Genomic DNA, 23,081 nt, shown 5'->3' with positions numbered 1-23,081 from the left:
GACCTCGGGGGCGGGGCTACGTCGGGGCGGGTGACCTCGGGCGGGGCTACGTCGGGCGGGCGCCCTGGGGGGCGGGGCTACGTCGGGGCGGGTGACCTCGGGGGCGGGGCTACGTCGGGCGGGTGACCTCGGGGGCGGGGCTACGTCGGGGCGGGCGACCTCGGGGCGGGGCTACGTCAGGCGGGCGACCTCGGGGGTGGCGGGCGCGCGGGATGCTGCGGGCCGCGCTGGGCCTCCTGCCGGCGCTGCTGGGCCGCGCGGGGCCCGGGGGGCCGGGCCGGAGGCGGCCGTGGGCGGCCCCGGAGCCCGCGGGCCGGGGCTGGCGGCGCTGGGCCTCCGGGCCGGGGCGCGCGGCGGCGGCGGCGGCGGCTCACTACCAGCTCGTCTACACCTGCAAGGTGGGCGCGGCTCGGGGGGCGCGGGGCCCTCCGGGGGCGCGGGGCGGCGGGGCCCTCCGGGGGGCGCGGGGCCCTCCGGGGGGCGCGGGGCGGCGGGGCTCTCCGGGGGCGCGGGGCGGCGGGCCCTCCGGGGGCGCGGGGCGCGGGGCCCCCCGGGGGCGCGGGCCGGGCGCCGGCCCCACCTCCCGCCCTGTCCCCAGGTCTGCGGCGCGCGGGCCGCGCGGCGCGTCTCCAAGCGCGCCTACCACCAGGGCGTGGTGGTCGTGACCTGCCCCGGCTGCCGCAGCCACCACGTCATCGCCGACAACCTGGGCTGGTTCTCGGACCTGGACGGGAAGAGGTGAGCCCCGCGCTCCCGCCCCGCCCCGCCCGGCCCCGGCGCGGGCGGTGGGGCTGGGGGACCCCGGAGGGCAGGCCCGGCCGGCCCGCGGCGGGATCCCCTGCAGGGACCGGCGGAGCTGCGCGAGGCTTCCTTCTCCGTCCTCCCCCGGCCCTCCCTCCTGCTGCAAAGGTTCCTTGCGACCCTCCCGGGGCAGGGAACCCCCGAGGCCACTTCTGAGGACGCCGGGTGGTTGAGGACACGAGGCGCGGAGGCGCGTGAGGCGGTGGAGGGCAATGGTCAGAGCCCGCGGGCAGCGGAGTTCTGAGCTGCGTTTTCCCCTGGGCCTGGGGTGGGGGTAGCGGCTGCCTCTGGGGGCCGGGCAGGTTCCTCAGCTGAGCCTTGGGTGGCCCTGATGCCACCCCAGTCCGCGGACCCATGCTTCTGAGCAGACCTGGCCTTGAGTGCCCGGCACAACCTAGGTGCCCCCCCACCAAAGCGTCACGTGCCTCCTCCTTCCAGGAATATTGAAGAAATCCTGGCGGCCAGAGGGGAGGAGGTGCGCAGAGTGGCCAGCGACAGGGCCCTGGAGCTGGTTTTGGAGGCTGCGGGGGCCCCCACACCCACTGATGTTCCAAAAGGGGGTGAGGACCAGGATCCCACCCACCCTAGCAAGACAGAGAGCAGCTGACTGGCCTTCTGCCTGGGAGTGGACGCTACGAACCCTGGACTGGGTCTCTTTTTTCTCTCAATAAACAGACGTCTTGCTGCTCAGGGTTAGGACTCCATTGTTCCTGGGTCTGGAGGCAGAATGGTGGCATCCGCTTCCTGGGGCTGGCAGCCCTGCTGGTCACCGTCACCTGGCGCCTGCGCCCCTCCTGGCTGGGGCTGCATGGCCTTGGGCAGGCCCCTGTGGTGCCAGGCCTGTGGCCAGCAGAGATGGTGAGGGGCAGGCATGGAAGGGCTCAGGGCCCCCAACTTGTTGGCTTTGGAGGCGTACCTGGAATGGCTAGCCACCGTTCTCCTTGGAGGGGGGCGGCCCCCAGGGTCCTGACCATCTGGCCAGACAGCAGGAAACCCCATACATCCTGCCAGGCTACCGCTGCCCCTCAGACTCCAGCCTCAGCCCTGATCCTTGGCTGCTGCCTGCCAAGGCCAGCCAGCAGGCTGCTCCCGCGGCCTTGGGCATGGCGAGGCGGTGCTAGGCGTGCAGTTTGCCTCAGCCCGGCCGGCCGACCACCTGTGTTGGTGACAGCGAGTGGACACAGCTGCCTGTTTATTTCTAGAAGTGTTTGGGCTGCACAACCCCTGCCATTAACCACCAGCTGGCCTCGCAGGGCCCTGGCCTGTGTCTCCGCCGCATCCTCTCAGCTGCCCCAGAGCTTTGCCTCGGCCCTGCCAACCCCGAGGCATTCATGCCTGGGTGGAAGCCAGTGCCTTTGCCTGCATCCAGCTCGATGGTGGGCTCCCCAACACCAGCCTCGTCCGCCCTGAGTGGAAGCAATGTGGCTGCCCCCCCTCAGCCATCTCTGGGGCCCACCCCAAAGGCCCCCGTGGTGTCTTCCTGACCCACCCTGGCCCAGGACCCTCCCTCCAAGGCCGTGGGGGGTGAGCAATACGTCCCACCTGGCATGTGGTCCTGGGGGCGCAGCCTGGGGTCACGGCTCCTGGCAGGGCCCTGCTTGGAGGGCACGTCCAGAACGGGCTCCTGGGCTGCCCCTTCACGGGCACAGCACACACCCCAGGCTGTGTGGGGTAGGGCTCTGGCCTCACCGCCGCCTTTGGCCTGAGGGGCCCCTGCTGGGCTGACGTGGGCGCTGGCAGGGCTTCCTGCTGCTCACCGTGGTGCCGCCGAAACCTGCTCCTGCTGGGCCTTCGCCTCCAGCTGAGGCCCGGCCCTTGGAGAGCCCCCCGCAAGGCTGGGGTGCGGGAGCCTCCAGGGTCTGCAGAGACGGCCTGACTTGGGGAGACTCAGCCACTGGTGGCCGCGCTTAACCTGAGGCCTGCCCCTCACCGGTGGCACCCGCAGACCCGAGGCCTGGGCGCTGAGCCCACGCTCGCCGGGCACCCGCGGTGCGGGCCGCCTTCCCAGGGAAGGTCAGTGACCGGCGCTGGGAAGCCCCCCCAATTCCCCCCATCCCCCCCATCCTGCCCGGCCCCTCTGCTCCGCAGCTTCCACTTTGCAGACTTTATTTCATTGGGAAAACAGAAAAGGAAACGGCCCTCCGGGCCCCGCAGACATGGCAAACACGTGTGGGCAATAAATACGCGTGTACATTCAAGTATGGGCGTGCCCGGCCCCTGCAGGACCACCCCACACCCCTTCGGGGGCCATCACCCTGCACCCAGCCTCCAGCCACCCCCACCAGGGGGCCTCCCGGGCTGGCTGTGGGCCTGGCAGGGTCAGGCCGAGAGCAGGTGGCCTGGGCCCCCAGGACCTGGGCGCGGCCGGCCCGCGGGAAGGCAGTGGTGTCAGCGCCCCCGTGGGGCGGGGTGAGTGGGGCTGAGCCCCACCCAGCTGTGCTGCTGCCGCCCTCTGGCCCTGGGCACGCCCGCCCTCGTGCCCTCTCACCTCTGCCACGGCGCAGGTGCAGAGCTGGGCCTGGCTGGGCTCCCAGGGCCTGGGCAGGCCGTGCCCCCCAGGTTGGGGTTGTGGAGCCAGGCATGGCCACCCCTGGCCCAACGACCCAGCTGGGTACCCGGCAGGCTGCTGCCTCTGGGCCGCTGCTTCCAGGCCCTGCCCCGCCTGGCTGGGACTGGGGGGAAGCAGGGGTGGGGGTCACGTCCATGCTGGGCCGTCCCTGGGAACCGCCGTGGAGGACAGAAATGCCCGTGTCCCCGGCTGCCCCCAGAAGAGGCTGAAGAGATCCCGGGGGCTCTGGGGATGTGGCAGGGGGTTCACATTTGGCCGGGCAGGGAAAGGCATGGAGGGTCTACACAGCACCGGGGTTCCGGCCCACATGCTGGAGGCCCGGCCGGCCTGGGGCAGGGGCAGGGCTGGGCCGGCCTGCGGAAGTCAGGTACCGTGTGAGGGCGGCCCAGGACACTGGGGTGCGCCTCCCTCCCCAACGGCAGCCTGGCCTGAGACTGCTGCCTGGGAAGGGAGATGCCGTGGGGGCTGCGCCCCGCACCCAGCTCAGCGGGGAGGGCCGGGGGCTCTGAGCTGCCTGTGGCCATGGTCTCGGGAGGGCACAGCTTCTTGGGGGCCTGCGTCCAGGAGCGCGGGGGGGGCCTGGCTTGGGCTCCCGACCTTAGCTGGCGCCGGGCGGGCACTGCTGCCGCGGCTCAGGCGGGCCGCCCGCCTCCTGCTCCGGGCTGCCGGCAAGGTCCACCCGCTGCTCGTCCATCCGCTTGGCCTGCACCCTCTGGATGAGGCTGAAGAAGTCCTCGTCGGGCATGGTGGGGCCGCGGGGCAGCACGTCGGGCGGCAGGCAGCGCTGGTCGTCGATCCTGGAGGACTGGGCGGACACGGACACGCGCAGGTGAGGCCGGCCGGGGCGGACACGCGCAGGTGAGGCCGGCCGGGGGCGGACACGCGCAGGTGAGGCCGGCCGGGGCGGACACGCGCAGGTGAGGCCGGCCGGGGATGAACACGCGCAGGTGAGGCCGGCCGGGGGCGGACACGCGCAGGTGAGGCCGGCCGGGGGCGGACACGCGCAGGTGAGGCCGGCCGGGGGCGGACACGCGCAGGTGAGGCCGGCCGGGGCGGACACGCGCAGGTGAGGCCGGCCGGGGCGGACACGCGCAGGTGAGGCCGGCGGGGCGGACACGCGCAGGTGAGGCCGGCCGGGGGCGGGGCCCGGGCCGGTCAGCGGCCTCCAGCCGTCGGGATCCACCCGGGACGCAGCCCCGGCCCGGCCCGGCCGCTCGGGGGCCGCCAGGGGGGGTGGGGTCCCCGCCAGAAGGGGGCGCCCAAGACCACCGAGCCCAGCAGCCCCGCGCGGGCCGCCGCTTCCGGACCGGACCGGACCGGACCGGACCCTGCAGGGCGCTCAGGTGTGTGGGCGCGCGCGGGCGGCCCTGGACCCCTCCGCGGGGCCGGGGGGCGGGGGGCCGGGGCAGCCGCCGGAGCGCGCGCGCAGAGGGCTGGGGGGCGCGCGGGGGGCGGTCGGGGGCGCGCGGGGGGCTCGGGGGCGCGGGCGGGGGGCCGGCTTCGCGGCGCGGCTGCACCTGCCCGGGCTCTGCGGAGGGAAGGGCGGGTCTGGGGTCTCCTCGGCCGCCCGCCCCCGCCCCCCGCCGTCCCCGCGAGGCTCCCCCGCGGCCGCAGACCCCGGGGCGCGGGCGGGGCGCACCTGGCACTTGACGAGCATGTTGAAGAACTCGTCGCCGGGGTCCTGGGGCCGCGGTCCCCGCGCAGGTGCCCCAGGTTGTTGTGCGTGATGCGCAGGCCGGGCAGGCTGCCCACGCTGGCGCGCTGGTCGTCCAGCCGGCGGCTCTGCGAGCTGGCGATGAGGTCGAAGAGCTGCTCCGTCTGCGGCGAGGCGGGCGGCGCGGGCCGGGCTGCGGGGGCGGCGGTGAGCGGGGCCCGGGCCGCCCCCTCCCCCCCCCCCGCCGGCTGCCCGCGGGCCCGCCCTCCCCCCCCCCGCCGGCACCCACGCGCGCTGCGGGGGCGGGGGGCCGGCACCCCCGGCGCGAGGCGCGAGGCGCGGGCAGGCGCTCGGCGAGGGGCTCCGCAGCTGGGGGCAGGCGCTGGGCGCGGGGCGCGCGGGGCCGCCGGGCGGGGGCACCCACCGAGCCGCTCCTCCGGGGCGGGGCCCGCGGTGGCCTCGGCGGCCCCGGGCGGGCCGTCCTCCAGCGGGCAGCGCTGGTCGTCCATGCGGCTGCTCTGGAACTTGCTCAGCAGGTCGAGGAAGCCGTCCTCCTCCAGCGACGGGGCGCGCGGGGTGCTCTGGGGAGGGGGGCGGTCAGCCGCGGGCCGCCCGCTCCCGGCTCCTGGGGCACCGCCCCCCGCCGCCGCCGCCCCGTCACCTCCCCAGGCGTGACGGCCCCGGCCCACTCCCTGTCACCTCGGCCCCCCTCGCTCCACCCGGCGCCTCCGCAGCGACCCTAGTTCAGCCATCACCGCCGCCCCTCCCCGCAGCCTCCCGGTGCCCACGCCCGAGGCCGCCCTCCCTCCGCAGGCTCCACCTGCGCTGCACCCTGTGCCCGGCGCTCGCCCGGCTGGGGAGGAGCGGGCCAGGGCTGGGCAAGGGGCCGGCCGGCTCTTTACAGCCTGGCCGTGGTCTGCGCCAAAGCCCTGCTGGCGAGGATGGGTGGACCCAAGGTGCCAGCACTCTCGGGTCATATCACTGAAGGCAAGGAGCCCAAGCTGAGGGAGGTGCAGTCTCTTGGGTTCCGCTCTTGTAGGGTTCGTCCCTCCTTTGTGGGGTTTGGGCAAAATATTGATAAGGTCCTGAAACAGTGGGCAAGCCCAGAAGGCGGCAGATCTGTGGGGCTGGGCCCTCTGTGGGGTGTTCAGGAAGAAGGTGCTAACGGCCCAGTCCTTCCTCCATGGGCTGCACTGGGTGGCTGGGGGCTCCGAGTTGCCCCAGATGGCAGGGAATCCGGGAGACACCATGGTGTGTCACCTGGACTGTGGGTGGGAAGGGAGAGGGGTGCTTGGAGGGTGACAGTTCCAGAGGGAGGGGTGGGCGGGCTGAGAAGCTTGAGACCAGGTCCCTGGGCCTGGCTGAGCCTCCCCACAGGGAGGTCTTGGGCCAGTGTGCACGGCCACGCGGGCACCCCCGCCCCAAGGGCAGGCAGAGCCAGGCCCCACCTAGTCTGGCCCAGGCTGGGCAGTGTGGCTCCCCCGGCACGTCTGTTGTCAGTCGGGCCCATCCGCCTCCCCACAGCTGGCACCCCCGCCCATGTCTCCACAGTCGAGGCCTCCCCAGGGCAGGGCCCACGGAGAGGCCGCTGCAGCACAGGTGCTGGTGACTGAGGGCTGGGCTGGGGGACGCGTGCCACCCGTACCTGCCCACCCCCATCACCAGCCTGGCCTGGAGCTGGCACAGCCCCTAAGGTCACAGCAGTGAGGGCCAGCCCAGGCCAGGCTCCCAGGCAGCCAGGGGCCATGGCGAAGGCCTAGAACAGGTCTCGGCCAGGATGGCACCATCTCCCAAGACCAAGAGGGCTGGGGTGGTGACGTGCCGGGAGGACAGCTGAGCCAGAGGGCAGGACCAGAGCCATGGCTGGGGGGTTCAAGTGCCCCCCACAGTCACTCAGGTGAGGTGTCGGGCTGTCCCCCAAATCTTGTGAGTCAGTGGCCAGGCCTCAGGGACCTGCAGGCCAGGCAAAGGGTGGCTCTCCCGGCATCAGCCTGCATGCAGGAGGGGCTGCGTGGGTGACCCGACGTCACAAGCCCTCTTTCTGTGGTCCCTAGGGCTCAGCACCTCCACTGCCAGACATCACTGCTCCCCACCCCCAACCTCCCCAGGGCTGAAACTCGGGGCTCAGCAGACACCCCTGAAGGAATAGGAAAGTTTGCTTATGTCTCTCCTGGCACCATCACACTCCGGTGGGGCGCCAGGCCGCCCCCCAAGTCCAATGAGGCCTGAGACAGGGTCACAGGAGGCTCCTGCCAGCACCGCCCCTCCTCAGGCAGCAGCAGCAGCAGCGGGGCCCAGACCTAGGCCCCTGCAGGCTCAGCAGGACGGGGAGCTCACCTCCAGCGCACCCCTCCGCCCCCCTCCCCCCGCCCAAGTGCCTCCCTGCTCACCCTCCCTCCCTCCGGCCAGACTCTTGCCCGTCTCCACCATGGAATAGCCTCCCCTCAGCCGGGGCTGCCCCTCCCAGCCCGGCCCCCACTCAGAGCTGCCCACACCCGCCGGGCAGCAGGCGCTGGCCGGGCAAGGCTTTCAGGGAAGTGACCGCTGGCGCCCCGACCGCACGTCCTTCTGGCCCTATACATCTCCCCCACCCAGGGCCACCCCCCAGCCCAGGGCCTCCCGGACAGCTGTCGCCTGGCCCCACTTCAAGGAGCCCGCCTGTGTCGGGGCCCCCCAGAGGCCCCACACTCACGCGGGGTGTGCGGCCTCCACAGCAGCAGCAGCAGGCACCACGGGGCGCTCAGCCAGGCGCAGCCCAGGCGGGACGGAGGTGCCAGGCTGCCTTCCGCTGGGACCCACCGCGCTGTCAGCGCAAGGTTTAAATAGGCCCCGGGTGAGCGCTGGGCCCGCCCCGGCCCGCCCCCCGCCCCGCTCGGCTCCAGCCCGCGCACACATCACAGGCAGGCAGCTCTGTAAACACAGCTCCCGGCGCTCTGCCCTCGCCCCGCTGGGGCACCCACAGGGCAGACCCCGCGGCCCGGCCTCGGCGCAGCCCCTGGAAGGCTGGGGCGGCTGAGCCTTGGACCAGGTCCGGGAGCCCGGCCTCGCTCCCAGGGCTGCCCTTGTCAGCGGGGCCGGCGGTGGGGACGGGGCTACTGCACCCTCTCGGGTCCGTCTCTCGGGAGCTCGAAGCTGCCCTCCCCCATCGTGGCCCGCGGGCGGACAGACCCTGCCCAGGCCGCCGCCCCTGGAGGGCTTGGGCTCAGCGCCCCGGCTCCTGCCCTCCAGCTGGGGCAGCCCCACTCAGGCACTCACAGGCGCCTCCGGGGGGCCGGGCAGGGTGCCAGGAGCTGACCCTGGCCTTGGAACCCCAGCTCTGCTGTTAGCCAGCTGGACACCCTGCGGCCAGCATCTTCACTAGCCTGTGCCTCGGTTTCCCCTCTGAGAACGGGTGGAAACAGCCCAGTGACGAGCCTCAGTGTCGGCGGCTGTCTGTCCGGCAAGACCCCTGCACGGGGCCCCGGGGCCCACCTCTGGGGCTGAGACCCCGGAAGGCGGGCGGGTGTGGGCCCGTCGAAGGGGGCGGCTCCCCCTCAGCTGCCTTTCCAGGAAGGCTTTAAAAACAGCCTCGTGCAGGGAGGCTGATGAGGTTTGGGGTGCGGGGGAATCCACACGACAAGCCTGTCTTTGCTCCCCCTGCTGCGGGGAGCCCTGGCAGCTGGGGCACAGGCTCAGCTCACCCCCGCCCCCACCTCACCAGGGAACAGCGGTGGGTGCACACGGCGCCGTCACGTGGGCCACAGCCCGGGGCACAGGCAGCGGGTCACGAAGCCTGTGGCCTCCCTGCTCCGGCGCGCCCTGGCTCCCGCCGCCCGGCACGCCGGGCCCTTCCCGGCCAGGCCCGCTCCAGGACCCCCACCTTGCGCCCCGCGTCGCCCAGGGGGTTCTCTGGGCCCACAGTCCACAGCCAGCCCCGTCAAGGCCGGGGCGGGGGCAGGAGAGGCGCCCTGACGCTTCTGGTGCCAGCACCAGCCGGCCCCACGGGGGTCCTGAGCACGGGCCCCCCGGGATCTCTCCTCCCCCTGGGGCAGCCTGGCTGTGGGCGCCTCCCCCCACCTCTCTCGCCGGGCACAGACCCTGGCCGAGGCGGGCAGCCGGGGTCAAACGGGGCCTCTGAGGCCTCGCCAGGCGGGTGGCAGAGACGGGCGCGCAGCAGCATCTGGGCTAAGAATACCGGCGGCGCCCACGCCCCCGAGCGGGAAGGTGCTGATTAAGCCTCGCGGGGAGCTATTTCCAGACCGAGCCTGGAGCCTCAGACCAGGTGCTCCGCGGGGCTCCGGCCGGCCTGCGCCCATGGGTGGGGCCCAGCCGCGCGCTCGCCCTGGCCCCCAGCTCTGACCAGTGTCTGCGCCTCACGGGAGGGCGCCCGGGCACGCGGGCACGCGGGCTCCGCCGGGCAGGCGCAACCCAGTGCCCACCCCCCCCACCTCGTCTGCCTGCTGAGCCCCAGCACGGCCCCCCCGTCCAGCTGTGCACACACCGTCCACCTGTCACCCGCCGCTGGATGCCGCGTCCCTGCGTGGCCCGAGGACCCGCCCCGCCGGGCCACCTGCCGCCCCCTCCACAGGCCTCCGGGCCAGCTGCAGGGTGCCCGGGTGGTCGGCAGGCCCAGGACCTCTGCCCGCAGTGTGGCCGGCCCCGCCTCCCAGACCCACCGTGCGGCGCGGCGCCGGGCAGGGGGACGCCCACCCACTCCGCCCTCAGCGCCCGGGCTGCGGCCTACCGTGCGGGGCACCTGCAGCCGGACGTCGGCGCTGCTCAGCGGGGAGCGGCTGCCCTCTCGGGGGCTCCTGTCCGCGGCGTCCAGCCCCTCCTGGTACTTCCTGCTCCTCCCAGAGAGGGGCAGCGCGTCCCTGCCCGGCCCCCGCCAGTCCCCCGCGTGGTGGCTGTCTCCATTCTGCTCCTGCGCGGGAGGAGGCCGGGCATGGGTGAAAGGACCGACCCAGGCTGGGGGGGACGAGCTGCCCCGTCTCACGGACACGCAGGCGCTCGGCCCGGGGAAGGGGAAGGGTGGGCAGCAGGCCCAGGCTGCCGGGGGGGCGCCGCGGGAGCTGAGGCCCCACACCAGCAACACGCGGCCCTGGCAGCCCTGGGCCTTGGCCCCCGCAAGACCCCCACAAACTGAACCCCACCTGCATTCAAAGAGCCGGGGGCCTTGGGCTACCCCCCCAAAGCCACACAGCATGTACCCCTGCAGGTGCAGAGCGGCCGGGCCAGTTCCCAGCCCCAACTCCGGAGCCCCCCGAGCCAGTGTGGCCTCCCTGCTTGCAGCGCCTCGGTGCTGAGGAGTGGGCAGGAGAGGGGCTGGGCCAGACCCGGAGCTGTGGCTGGGGGCGGCACAGGGCCTGTGTGGGAACCAAGGGGCCCCCCACCCCAGGATGCAGTGGGCCGGACCCCGTGATGTGGGGGGGAGGGGCTGGGGCTGGCCCCACGGGGGCCTCTGAAGCAGACGACCCGCCCCCGACCTCAGAGCAGGCAGCACATCTGCCTGCCCCTGGGGCCTCCAGGCGGCTGAGCATACACTGCTGAGCCCATCACCCCCCCACCCCGTGCTGCCCCCCGCCCTGCCCACTCACCCGCTCCGGGGGCAGCCTCAGCAGGTGCCAGGTCTCCGCGCTCAGCCTCTGTGTCCTCTTGGGCCTGGCCCCTGGAGGCAGTGGCCGGTCAGTCCTGGGCGCGTCAAGCCAGCCCCACGTGGAGGCCGACATGCGCCACTCTGGGGGTGCTCCGCAGGGGCCTGGCCCACCCCCACCTCCCACCCGGTCCCCCAGTGTGGAGCCGCCCGTCCTCCCCGCGTGCACAGGACCCGGCTAGCTCAGCACCCGGGCCCGACCCCCGGGGACGAGCAGGTGGCTCTGGGGCCCGCCCCTGCCCCTGGGGGTCCCCCATGCACCAGCCAGTGGGGTGGGGCGGGGCCAGGGGAGGCAGGGGTGCAGCTCAGTCTGGGACCTGCACTGGCCCCCCTCAGGGATGGAGGCTCCTTAGCAGAAAGTGGGGAAGATGGGTTGGTCAATCGAGCCACCAGGTGCTCGAGGGGTCGGGATCGGGAGCCCCTGAGATGTAGAAAGGGGGGCCTGTGAGGGTGGCCGGAGCCGGGGGGCCTACAGGGAGCACCTGGCTGAGCCATTCCTGATACCAGGGTACAGCTCGGTCTCAGGGGACCCCTGGCTCTGCTCCAGTGTGCGGGGCCGCTGGCCTGGGATGAGACCAGCCCCACCGCGCCCCAGGCTGGGCAGCGAGCACCCGTCCACCCAGAGCCACGCGGCCCAGGGGTACGGGCTGCGGGCACAGCAAGCTCGAGCCACACAGCAGAGGCCTCCGGGGTCCTCCCACGCCGCCTGCACTGGATGGCATGGGGAGGGGGTGAGCCAGCGCTGGCGCCTCTGCCCTGACCAGCGGGGCCTCTGCCCTAGCTGGTGGGGGGGCCAGCGGGAGTCAGACCCCCAGGGACTCCAGAGGGATCACACGGGGGCCTGCTGGGTCGTGGGGTGCTGGCTCGGGAGCACAGGGGAGCCCTATTCTGCTCACCAGCACCCCCTCAGAGCTTGTCCACGCTGAGGGTCCTAAAAACGGCTAGACTGGGGGCCCCCAGGGCGGTGGGACCCTGGAGGGGGCTGGCCAGGGCCCATCTGTGCCCCCAACAAGAGCCTGGCGGGGAGCTGGGGGCCCAGCTGCCCCCCCAACCCTGGGCTAAGACAGCCCAGTCATCCCCACACCCAGCCGTGCCCGGGCATCGCCCCGTCGCCGGGGGTCACCAGGCTCCCGCAGCCCCCCCACGGCAAAGGCAGGCGGCCCCTCACTCACCGCGGCGAGGCAGGGCCCCGCTGCAGCCCTCGCCGGGGCCGGCCAGGGCGTGGGGGTCCAGGCTGCCCTCTGACGCCGTGGGGGCCCGACTCGGCGTCCCCGCCTCGGGGGCCGGGCGCCCCTGCTGCCCCTGCCCAGCCTGGCCCTCCAGCACGACGCCGCGGGCCGGCAGCGCCGAGCGGAGGTGAAGGCGGCCCGGCCCGGCTAAATGCGCCTCTGTCTGCAGGGAGTGTGGGCGCCGGGGCCGGCCAGCTCCAATGGCCGCCCTGACTCGGGGCATTCAGGCCGCTCCGCTCCGCGCGCCCCTCCCACCCGGCGGGGTCTGGCACCCGGCCTGGGCACCTCCCCTCCCCGTCGGGAGTCCGCCGCCGCTGCGTCCCCTGTCCCGCGGGCCTCTCCACCCCTCCCCGGCCTTCCTCCCCCGCCGGGCCCGCCTGGCCCCTGGTCCCTCCCGCACGCGCGAGCGGGGCTGCCCTGCCGGCTGCTCTGCCCCTCGGGACCCCACCTGCCCGCCAGGCTTGGGGCCCCGGGGCGCTCCCTGACCTGCCGAGGCCCTTCCCTGGCCGGCCCTGTCCAGACCCGGCCTCTGCCCGCCGCACGCTCTGCGCGCCCCCCGCACACCAGGGGGAGGGTCGCCCAGGCCGCCGTGCGGGCGCCGGGACGTCGGCCTGAAGGTGAGAAACCAGCGTCTGTGGGCAAAGCTGCCCCGTTCCCGCGGCCGCTGCACCGCCGGCCACACGCTGCCCCACCTTCTGCCCCCGCCGCCGAGCACCTGTCACTCGGGGTGCTCAACGCCCGTGGGTTTACTCTGCCTGCCCTGCTTCCGCGCCCCTCCAGCTCCCTGGCTGCTGCTTCTAGGGAATGTGGGGTGTGGCGTCTCTGGGGTGCCCACACAGCCCCCTGCCAGGTTTGGGGGCACTGGGAGCGCCGCGCCGCTCCTCCAGGCCGCTGAGCCTGGAGGAGCAAGGCCAGGGCCGGGCACGGGAGGTCAGCGGCGGGGAAATCTGCCACTCGGGGCCCCGGGCGGTCCGGCCGAGAGGGGAGGGGGTTGGGAGTGGGGGGTTGGGGGTGTCACTGGCGTCAGAGCACAGGCAGGCGAGACTAGCTCTCGCCTCAGCTAGGCACGGTCCCCAGGGTGCCCGGGCTTCCCAGAGGGGACACTGAGGCAGAGCTGACTGGTACGTGGTGGGACGAGAGGACGAGCAGCAGGAGTAGCCGCTGGGCGCCAGGGACCACCCTGTGGGGCGGGCGGGCAGGGGGCACCCCTGAGGCTCAGGGCTGCACCCCATTATGTACACCAGGCATGGGGGCTGGCTCGGGAAACCCAGCGGGTCATGCACCCAGGCAGCAGCGCAAAAATGTGCTGGATCCCTGCCCTGCCCGCCCCCCCCCCCCCGCTACCAGATCCTCTTGGGGCCCCTGCGAAGTGGGGGGGCCGTGAGGGTCACAGCTGGAGCCACTGCGGCTCCAGGTCCCGGCGGCATAAAGGGCCTTTGTTCTCGCCAAGACAGGAAAGGGCCTGGACCCTTTCCTGGACCAGGGCCTGGCCCTCCCCAGAGCCCTCCCCCCACAGGCTGGCAGGCCTGCCCCAGACCCCGGGGGCACTGCCCAGAGGCGGGCCGGCCGGGAGTGGCCGCGAGAGTCAGAGAAGGCGCTTCAGCCGAGAAGGCCCGCCCCGGCCAGGCCCCCGGGAGCCCAGTGCAGCAGCCACACCGCAGGGCCCCCGGACGCGCCCGGGCCAGGCAGCCACACGCCGCACCTCCCAGGCAGGTGGCCTTGTCCCGCGCCCCCAGCGGCCGGGGGTGAGGGCGGGGGGAGGCGCGCTTTCGGAGGCCCTGGCGGGGAGGGCCGGGCCGGGCAGGGCAGGGAGGCCCGCGGGGGGGCGACAGAAGCTCCTAGTTCCCGCCGTTGACCCGGCAGGTGCACCCCCTCGTTCCCAGAGGGGTCCGTCTCCAGGAGTCCCAGATGCTACTGCTGGGGTCCCGGAGGGCAGGGGCCAGGTGCGCGGGTAAGGCCGCCCCCAGAAACCGGGTCTGAAGGGCAGATACCTGCACATCCCGGGGGCAGGGGCCAGGGGCTGCGCTCCACCGCCCCACCCAGCCACGGCACCCTCAAGACAAGAGCGGCTGTGGGTCCACGAGCTTTTCCTCCCTCCCTCCCCCCCTCGGCCTCAAAGTGAGGGGCAATACATGCCCCCTAAGACAGGACAGCGCCGGGTGCCCGCAGACCCACCCCCAGCCCCGGTCTGGTTCCCGGCGGGCCGAGAGGCAGCCCCAGCAGCACAGCCATGCAGCGGCTTGAGCCAGATTCCCCCAAACTCAAGAACCAGGGTGGGGTGGTGAGGATGGGGTGCTGGCTCCCAGCCCACCCCCTGCGGCGGGGGAAGCCAGCGCATAGCCGGCCCCCCACCGCGCTCCGCTGTCTGCTTGGCACGGACAGCCAGGCCGGCACAGCACGGCCAAGCGCCAGGGGTGCCCAGCGGCCGTGAACAAGGCGTCACGGCAGGTTCTGCTGACCTGGCCCTGCCCCGCGGGCCCCAGCGCAGGGCATCCTCGGTCCAAGACAGGGTCTGTGGCCCTGGACGGGTGGATACCAGGCTGGCAGGGAGCAGCCTCTTCCCCTCAGCCTACCTGGAGCCACCGGGCCACAGCCCAGGGACCGAGCTGCCCAGAGAAAGCCCAGCTGGGGCCCCCGGCCCGTGGCATCCTCGCCCGGGAATGCCCCCTCCCGTCCCGGCCTTCCTGACACTCCTGGCCGCAGGCTGGCTCACAGCCGCCCTCCCCGTCACCCCGGCTGCACCCCTGCGGGTGGCAGCCCCTGCGGGGCCCTCTCCTGGAGAGGGGGCCAGTGGCAGCCTCCCGCTTAGGAACAAAGCCCACCCCTCCCACCGCGCCCCTGCCGCCGCCCCCCGCACCCCAGGCCCAGCCTGAGAGCCCCGCCCCGGCTCACCTTGGGCCTCATAGCCGGCCAGGTCCGGCTTCTCCGCGGCTGCCGGGCTGGTCAGCCGGCCCAGCGCCAGCTGCAGCTGCGCCACGTTCACGCGGGCCGTGAGCTCCCCGCTGCGGTCCCCAATCTGCAGCCGAGCAGGCCAGGTCAGGGGCAGGGGCTCCCCTGGGGTGGTCAGTGACCGCGGGGCTCTGGGGGAGCCAGTGCCTCGCTGTGCCCAGGGAGCCTGGGAGGGGTGGCTGTGCCCCAGCAGAGCCCTCATTCTGGGACGCTGGGGTCCTCCTCTTGGGCTGCGAGGGCAGCTGGCCTGCCGGCTGCACCTTCCTTGGCCCCAGGGCCTCATGCCCACCCCTCAGGCACCATCAGCAGCCCCCCAGGGGCCAGGGAGCTGAGACTGGGGGACGCTCCAGGGCATGTGCGTGGCCGGGGGAGAGACTTGTGCGGGCTCTCCTGCCCCTCCTGGGCACCAGCTGCCCCTGCATGGGGCCACCCCAGCCGACAGCTACAGGGAGGTGGTGTCCCCCCAACTAGGGCTGCTGCCCAGGCAGGTGGGGCTGGGGGTGAGGTGGGGGATGGGAGCCAGGGAGCCAGTTGGCTGTCAGCCCTGGGGCGCTGCAGGGTGGCGTCTTGGGGAGATCCAGGACCACGCCTTCACGCTGCCGCTGGCAGGTCGTGTGCACTTAGGGTGTCGGGCATCCCCACGGCCCAGCCGGGCCCAGTCCCATCAGGGCCAGAGGGACCGGCTATGGACCTGCCCACGGGGGACATGAAGACCCTGGGGGTGCCAAGCAGGCCCCTCCCCCCACCCACACCCTGCAGCACTCAGGAAGCCACCAGGTCTCCGAGGCACAGGTGTCTGACCCGTGCGGCACCAGGCGCACCTGAGGCAGAGGCCCGGGGTCCACAGCGGGCCGGGCAGCGGCTGGGGGCCTGGCTCACCTCCTGGGAGATCTCCAGGTGCTTCTTGGCGAAGGTCAGGGCCTGCGCTGGGCTCCCCATGGACACGTAAGCATTCCCCAGACTCCAGCATGCCCGGCCCTCGCCCACTCTGCCAGGGAGGGAAACTGAGTCACGTCTGCATCCACCAGCTGGGCCATCTCAAGCGCTGGGGTGCCAGCAGAACCAAGTGGGAAGGACAGGGCCAGTTCTGGGGGTCTCGGGGTATACATCCGGGCAGCTGCCAGACAGGGTGCATGGCTCTGCCACTGAGTCCCCAGACAGGCGCCCCACTGGGATCCCAGGAGGCCGCGTGGCCATTGAGGCACTAACAGGGGCACCCACAAGCTGCCAACATCGGGGAGAAGCTCTAGCGTCTCCCTCTACTTTTCTTCCCCTTGAACTCAGAGCGCCCTGGCGGAGGCGGCAGTCCCGGGCGGTGGACAGTGGGGCGCATCAGGGGGTGCGTGGGGGCCGCGCGCCTCTCCTGGCCCTGGGCGGCCAGCCGGGCCTTCTCCGCGGCTCCCTCCAATGGGGGCCGGTGACCCGGAGTCCGGGGTCATCGCTCCTTGACTGGGGTCACCTTCCCACGCGCCATCTAGTTCTCACGGCCCCTTGGGGGAAGCGACACCCCATGGAGCTTGGCCCTGAGCCTCTCCCCGCCGGCCAAAGCTCTGGCCCGCGGCCCTGGCGGCGCAGGGGTGGCCGCGCTGCCCACCCGCTCCCGCTGCCCGCACCTGTCGGCCAGCTCCTGGGCGATGAGCAGGTGGCGCAGGTGGTACTCGGCGGCGCGCTCGTAGTCCTGCAGCAGCGTGTAGGTGTTGCCCAGGCTGTAGCAGGCCTGCGCCTCCACCGCCTGGTCCTTGAGCTGCCGCGACAGCTGCAGAGTCTTTCTGCGGGGCGGGCGCGGGGCGGGCATGGGGTGGCCACGGGCTCCGCTCCCAGCGCCCGGGCCTGCCCGCCCATCACCTCATCACCCCAGCCTGTGCGGGGCCGGGACGGCGCCCCCTCCGGTCCCGACGCCCCGTGTGCCCACAGCCGCCCGGCGTGAGGCAGGGGCCCTGGAGCCGCACGCCCCACAACAGGCGCCCTCCTGGGGACCCCTCCCTCCCTCCGCAGCCGGGGGCGGGGCCCACCTACTTGTAGTACTCGGCGGCCACGTCGAAGCGCCCCAGGAAGATGTGGGCGTTGCCCAGGTTGCTGTAGGCCCTCCTCTCGGCCGCCTTGTCTCCAAACTCCTTGGCGATGGCCAGGCGCTGGGGACAGGGCGGGCGTCACGGGCGGCCCGGGCGGCCGCCATCCCTGTATGCGCGGGGGAGGTGTGGCGGGCGGGGGGGAACGGCAGGAACGGGGGGCCTCACCTCCTTGTGGAAGGCCGTGGCCTCCGCGAAGCTGCCCAGCAGGTAGTGGGTATTGCCCAGGTTGCCGTAGGCCCTGCCCTGGGCCGCGCGGTCGCCCAGCTCCTTCACCAGGGACAGGTTGCGCCTGCAGGCAGGAGTCTGAGCGGCTTCCAGCACAGCCGCCCCGGCCGCCCCCGCAGCCCGGGGAGCCGCCCCCACCGCTCCGCAGCCCGGCCAGCCGCCCCCTGCAGCGCGGAGCCGTGCCGGGCGTGCTGGCGGGCGGGCACCCGCGGGGAGCACTCACTCATAGAACTCGGAGGCGCGGCGCAGCGCGTCCCGCACACCAGGGGGCAGGTGCCCAGGGTCCTGCGCGGTGCTCCAGGACAGCTGCTTGCCCTTGGCGTGGCACACGTTGCCCATGTTGTACAGCGCCCGCGCCTCCCCCACCTGCGGGCACAGGCGGGCACTGTAGCGGCGACCCACCCATGGCGGGCCGGAGGCCCCGTGGTGGGCCCTGGCAAGGGCAGGTCCGAAGGGGGGCACGGCGAGCTCCTTCCAGCCAAGGCGCCCCTCAGAGTCTGGGGAAGGTGCTCCCAGCCCGTGCGTGTCCCGGGGGGGCAGGAAGGGCTGCTGCCGAGTGTCTCACCCACACTGGGGCCTGCCTCTGCAGCCGCCGTCTCCCTGGGGCCGGAGGGGGGCGGCCAGCTCAGGGGTCAGGGGGAGGGGGCGTCCTGGAGGAGGGGTGCTGGGGGGCGCCTAGCATGGCCCCGTGGTATCGGCTGGAAGCGCCCTGGTTTCTGTGGGGTTGGGGCTGGTCCTCCCATCCTCCTCCCGGGGGCGGCAGCAAGGCGCTGTGGGCCTGGCAGGGGGCAGGGCAGCCGCCCACCTTGTCCCCCTGCTCCTGGGCGATGTCCAGGTGGCGCTGGCAGCAGATGACGGCCTCATCGAAGCGCCCTAGCACCTTGAGGGTGTTGCCCAGGTTCCCGCTGGCCTTGGCCTCCCCCATGCGGTCTCCAATGGTCCTGGGGTGCAGGGGGAGTGAGAGCCAGGCACCCGCCAGCCCTGAGCTCAGCAGGGGGCCAGAGACCCGCCTGGGGCTGGTGGGCACCCCCCGGCCACTGGGTACGGCAGGGGGGTGCCCGTCCAGGCGCACGTGGCTGGCGTCTGGGGAGGGCCTGCCCATCCTGAAGCAGCGGCCCCACGTGAGCTGGTGGGGCGGGGAGGGGGCTGCAGCGGGGACTGGGGGGGCTGGAGAACCAGCCTTGCAGGGAGCCCTGCGTGGGTTGACTGCGCGTTTGCCCGCGGACTAGAGGCTGCGCGGGCCTGGGGGGCTGGAGCAGCTCCGCCCGCACTGGGATGGCCGCTCAGGGGGGGTGGGGGTGCAGGCCAAGGAGATGGAGGGGCCTGCGCCCCAGTCGCCCACCTCACACCACCCCCCGCGGCCCGCTCGGGGCTGGAGACAGGCCGCCCGCAGCCTGGAGCCGGTCACCCACGCGGGCCCACGGCCGCGTGGCTCAGCTCCGACGCCCTCTGGGGCACCCCCGGCCCCCGCTCACCGGGCCAGCAGCAGGTCGTGCCTGTGGTACTCCAGCGCCCGGGCGTACTCCTTCAGGTAGAAGTAGGCGTTGCCCAGCTGGCTGTAGATGGCGCTCAGGGTCTTCAGGTCCTCCGTGCCCACCTGCACGGCCGCCTCAAAGAAGGCCACGCCGGCCTTGAAGTCCCCCGCCTTGCAGAGACGCTCCCCCTCCAGCGCCAGCTCCAGGCACGAGGCCTCCATCCTGGGGGGCAGGAGGGTCAGGCGGGCACCCGGGGACGGGCCCGGGGACGCTCGGGCGCCCGACACCAGTCCCCTTGGGTAAGTGCCCGGAAGGAGGTGCCACGGGCCCAGTGCTGCGCCCGCCTCCAGCTGGCACGCCCGGGACTCAGCACCCTGAACCCCAGCGCCTGTCCTCCGAGAGCGCCGGGGCCGAGCGCCGGGGGAAGTCCCCCAAGTCCCGGACACCCCGCCCGGGGCCAGCACCTCACCAGCCTCAGAGCAGCCCCAGCAGCCTGGGGCCCGTCTGAGTCCGCGGAGGGGCCGCGCCGAGAGGCGAGAGCGGGTCGAGGTCACGCAGGCTGGGTGTGGTCCGAGTGCCACATCCCACGGCGGGGACCCCACCTGTAAGCTCTGGACGGGGGCCTGTCCTCACCTCTCCCGCCCCCACCCCAGGGCCCGGCTGCCTCAGGGCCAAGGTCAAGCACCCCTAGGCCTACCCTGCCGGCCCCACCCTAGGAGCTGGCGGGCGGGCAGCAGGCGGGCCGAGGAACAGCTGCCCCAGCAGCTGCCCGATGTCTGCTGCGGTGGGAGGAGCCCAGGGGACCCGGCACCAGGTGCTCCCCATGGGGGCCGGCCCAAGCAGGGTGCCGGTGGGCAGGGCCCACCCACGGCTCACTCTGACCCTTGGCCAGCTGGGCCCAGCCGCCCTGGCCCCAGGCATACCGGGCATCAAGCGGCACCGGGCAGCTAAGGGGCGCGTCTCTCCCCCCAGCCCTGGCAGAGGGGGCAGGCCTGGCGGGGCAGGCAGCGTGGACCCCGGCGCTTCCTGGCCGTAGCAGCCCCACCTGGCCCAGCCCAGGCCGCCAAGAGCGCAAGACTCCACTGAGCAGAGCCAGGCGCGGGGCCCGGCCCGCTCGCCTCCTCCTGAAGCCTGTTTCTGGCCTGCTGTCCCCACCCGCAGGCCATGTCTCCCCGGGCCGCTGCAGCTGGCCTGGCACCAGCTCCCGGGCTGGTGGTGGCAGAGTCAGCAGCACGGAATGCAGAGTCCAGGCCACCCAGTGCCTCCCCCTCCCCTGCCGAGCAGGATGGCAAGGCCAGAGCCAGCCCGAGGCCAGCCCGAGGCCCACTTGGGGGTGACCGGGGAAGAGCAGCCACGGTCCTGGAGAGACAGTTCGGTGGCTGCTGGCACCGGGCCCTGCTCCCAAGGGTGTCCAGGCCAGGGGCGCCGCCCTCCTTGCCCTCAAGCTTCTGTCCAACGTCCTGTGGGCACAGCCGACTCCCTCCGGGAGCTGCCCATCCACCCCAGGACAGCCCGGCTGAGGGGCGGGGCAGGACCGGTACCCTCCTCCATGCCCAGCTCTGAGTCTAGGCTGCCGGCCACCCTCTCCCGTCTCTTGGGCTGGCCTGGCAAGGTCCCCTTCCTAGCCAGTGAAGAGGGTTCTGGAGCCTCTGTCCCCCACACCACCTCTGCCAGTCTGTGACTACCTGCCCCGGCCCTTGGGACGTGCGGGGCCGCAGCCACACGGCCCATCTGGAGTCTGCCCGCTAGCCGGCCTCCCTGCGCCTGCCACCAGCCGCCCTGAGGGAGCAAGAGACCCACGGGCGGTGCCCCGGCCCCCAGGTTGTGGTCTGAGGACTCCCCCGAAGCCGGTCGGTCACACTGGCAGCCCTGGGGGCGGCCTTCTGCCCCGGCCTCTACCAGGGGCTACACAGATGCCCAGCCGGTGGACGAGCTTGGGCTCAGCGCCTGCAGGCGCAGGGGACAGCCCAGCCGGCCCGGCAGCAAGTGGGCAGCATCCACTCCACGGCTCACTCTCCACCCCAGCTGCCTGGCAGCTCCCCGCAGGGCCGGCGTCCCCAGCAGCCAGACCGCAGGGGCCAGAAGGCGGGCAGGTCTGCCAGCTCCTGCGCCGGGCACCTTTGAGGAAGCTGAGTGGGCTCCTGTGGCCAGCCTGCCCCCTGGCTTGGCACCCCAGCCTCTTGCCCCGGCGCCTCCTGCCCTCACCTGTCTGTCCCCACCAGACCCCGCGGTCCCCGGGCCCAGCTGGTCTCCAAGCCGGGCCAGCTCCCCGCGCCCGCACCCGGGGCTATGCCCCGAGGCCCCTCTGCCAGCCTCAGCCACCACCCTCTCTGGAGCAGGCTCCCCGCGCCTGCCCCCTCCTGAGACCCCACGGGGAAGGCCCAGGATGTCCTTTCAATGGGGGGGCGGGGACTCCCAGGGAGGAAGGACCCAGGTGTCACCACCAGGAGAGCAACGAGGGTGAGGCTCCCAGGGAGCCGGAAGGGGCCCTGTGAGAGCAGCGCGGGGGGCGGGGGGGGTCCCCCTGCTCCTGGAGATGTCCCTGCCTGTGCTGTCTGGGGCACCCTCTAACAGGTGGGGGTGCCCGTTCCAGCCCAGGTGAAGACTCAGCTGTGAGGACCTGCCTGCCCCCTGCCGCGAGCCGAGCTGCCCGGGGTCTGAGCAGTCCGCCCCAGCTCTGGCCTCCGCCCCAGCGCCCTCCCGGGCCCACTGGGACATGCAGGCTCCTGGCACCGTCCCTGGGCCCGCTTTATAAGAACGGAGCTGGCACCAGCAGGAATGGGGGTGTGGCACGGGCAAGGAAGAAAAGACATGCCTGGCCCTGAGGAGGCCCCCCAAACCACAGGAGCAAGCTTGCACCACACGGAGCCAGGCCAGCCTGCCAGCCTGCAGGCCCCTGGGGTCCCCCACGGCAGCCACTTCCCCATGCCCAGCCTCCCGGACACCACGTCTTCCAAGAGGCGGAGGCCTCCTCCCAGCAGAGCCACGGGGCCTGAGGCGGCCGCCGCGACAAGGCAGTGTGGAGTCCAGGCGGGCAGTGCAGGCCGGGGCCCTGGACGCCGCACACACGGTCCCCCATACACACACCCCCCACGCACGGGGCCTGGCGGGCCAGGAGGCCCCCCCAGACTCCGGGGCTCTCCTCAGCTCTCGGTTCCCAAGCCCCCTCCCGGGGACCTGCAGGGCCCGCCTCCTGCATCAGCCCTAGAAACCCACCAGCAGCCCCTCCCCCTGCAGGGGCCCAACTTGGGGCTCAGCGCTCAGTCCCCGAGGCCACACAATGGGGGCTGTGTCTCTGGCCGGCAGCACAGACCAGGCCAGGGGGCAGCGAGGCCTCCTCCCACCCGCCAGCAGGCCTTGCTCTGCATGTGGGGCGGGGAGTGTGCCGCCTGGCGCGGCGGGGTGTCCGGGGGCCGGGCTGCCAGGTTTCAGGGGTGACGTGGGGGAGGGGGGCAGGACCACGATGTCCCCCAAGTCTGGGCCCGACAGGCCCACTGTGGGGAGCCGGGCTGGCCTCTGGCCCGCAGCTGCCTCTGCCCAGCACACGCCGCCCGCCCCGCCGGGCCCTGCACAGCCGTGGGGACGCCCTCGGGCTGGGAGTCACCAGGCAGGCTCGCGCCCTGGCAGGCACCCTGGGCAGGGCACCCCGTCATCCTGGCCGCGGGCGGCCCGGTCACTGGCCCCACACACCCACCTGGCTGCCGGGCACCGCAGCCCCGCGGAGGCAGATCCTTGAGGAGGGCCTGGGGGACCTGGGGGAGAGGCCCACCCCCCACACAGTGGGGTCCCTTCATTGCACCGCCCCCTGGGTCCGGCACGGCGGTGGGAAGGGGCGCCAGGAAGGCTCCTGGGTGCCCCTCTGCAGGCCAGCCGCGGGCCGCGCCCAGGACTGGGGGGCGACCCCAACCCCGGCCCAACCCCGGCGCCGCGCAGGCAGCACCCGCGGGCTGTCCAGCCCCCCGCGCCGGCCTGCTCTGGGGGCCAGGGGGGCCAGAGGGGCCAGGAGGCCGCTGCGCCCCCGCCACGCGCCCCCTGCCCGCCCCGGCGCCCCGCGGGCAGGCTGCGTCCCCGCCACGTTGCGCCCGCCTTTGTTCAGGGGCGCTGGCGCCGCGCCCGCCCCCGGCCCCCCGCGCCCGGCCCCGGCCCCGGCCCCCCGCCCCGGCGCCCCCGCGCCCGCCCGCGCCCGCGCCCCGGCTCCGGCCCCGGCCCCGGCCCACCTGGAGTGCAGGCGCCGCGCGGCCGGGCCGGGCAGCTCGTCGGCGGGCGGGGCGGGGCCCGCCATGGGGCCGGGACGGCGGCCGCACCCCACGCTCGCGCGCCCCGCCGCAGCCCGGGCGCCGTCCGCGTCTGTCCGGCCCGCGGGAGGCGCCGGGAAGTGATGCGCGGGGCCCCTCCCGCCGCGTGATGTCAGCGCCGCCCGCCGAGGGGCCCGGCCGCTGGGGAGGGGCGCGGGCCGGCCCCCCGCGGGGGTGGGG

The 23,081-nt window shown here is 73.8% G+C and overlaps 2 protein-coding genes across 2 annotated transcripts; one reads left to right on the top strand and one right to left on the bottom strand.

Annotated features, from left to right (window-relative positions):
* The first annotated feature begins 212 nt into the window (after positions 1-212).
* On the top strand, positions 213-1,568 carry DNLZ (DNL-type zinc finger). The gene is made up of 3 exons (XM_037495473.2): positions 213-398; positions 599-738; positions 1,240-1,568. Exons 1-3 carry the CDS (start codon positions 213-215, stop codon positions 1,406-1,408), a joined length of 495 nt encoding a protein of 164 aa, XP_037351370.1. The 3' UTR covers positions 1,409-1,568.
* A 1,309-nt stretch (positions 1,569-2,877) lies between these two features.
* GPSM1 (G protein signaling modulator 1) lies at positions 2,878-22,888 on the bottom strand. Its single transcript, XM_037492778.2, is given in 15 exon segments — positions 2,878-4,175; positions 5,010-5,062; positions 5,065-5,217; positions 5,449-5,605; positions 9,748-9,927; positions 10,601-10,671; positions 14,778-14,901; positions 15,714-15,822; positions 16,448-16,603; positions 16,851-16,966; positions 17,072-17,195; positions 17,355-17,497; positions 17,937-18,072; positions 18,607-18,828; positions 22,824-22,888. Coding segments are annotated over 15 exon segments (2,016 nt in total). The 3' UTR covers positions 2,878-3,968.
* Positions 22,889-23,081: the final 193 nt, after the last annotated feature.

The sequence above is a fragment of the Talpa occidentalis genome, unplaced genomic scaffold (assembly GCF_014898055.3).
Source record: "Talpa occidentalis isolate TD23 unplaced genomic scaffold, MPIMG_talOcc4v2.1 talOcc4.7, whole genome shotgun sequence".
Classification (NCBI taxonomy): Eukaryota; Metazoa; Chordata; class Mammalia; order Eulipotyphla; family Talpidae; genus Talpa; species Talpa occidentalis.
Note: the sequence above shows the minus strand (reverse complement) of the source record. Positions and strands in the feature narration are given on the sequence as shown.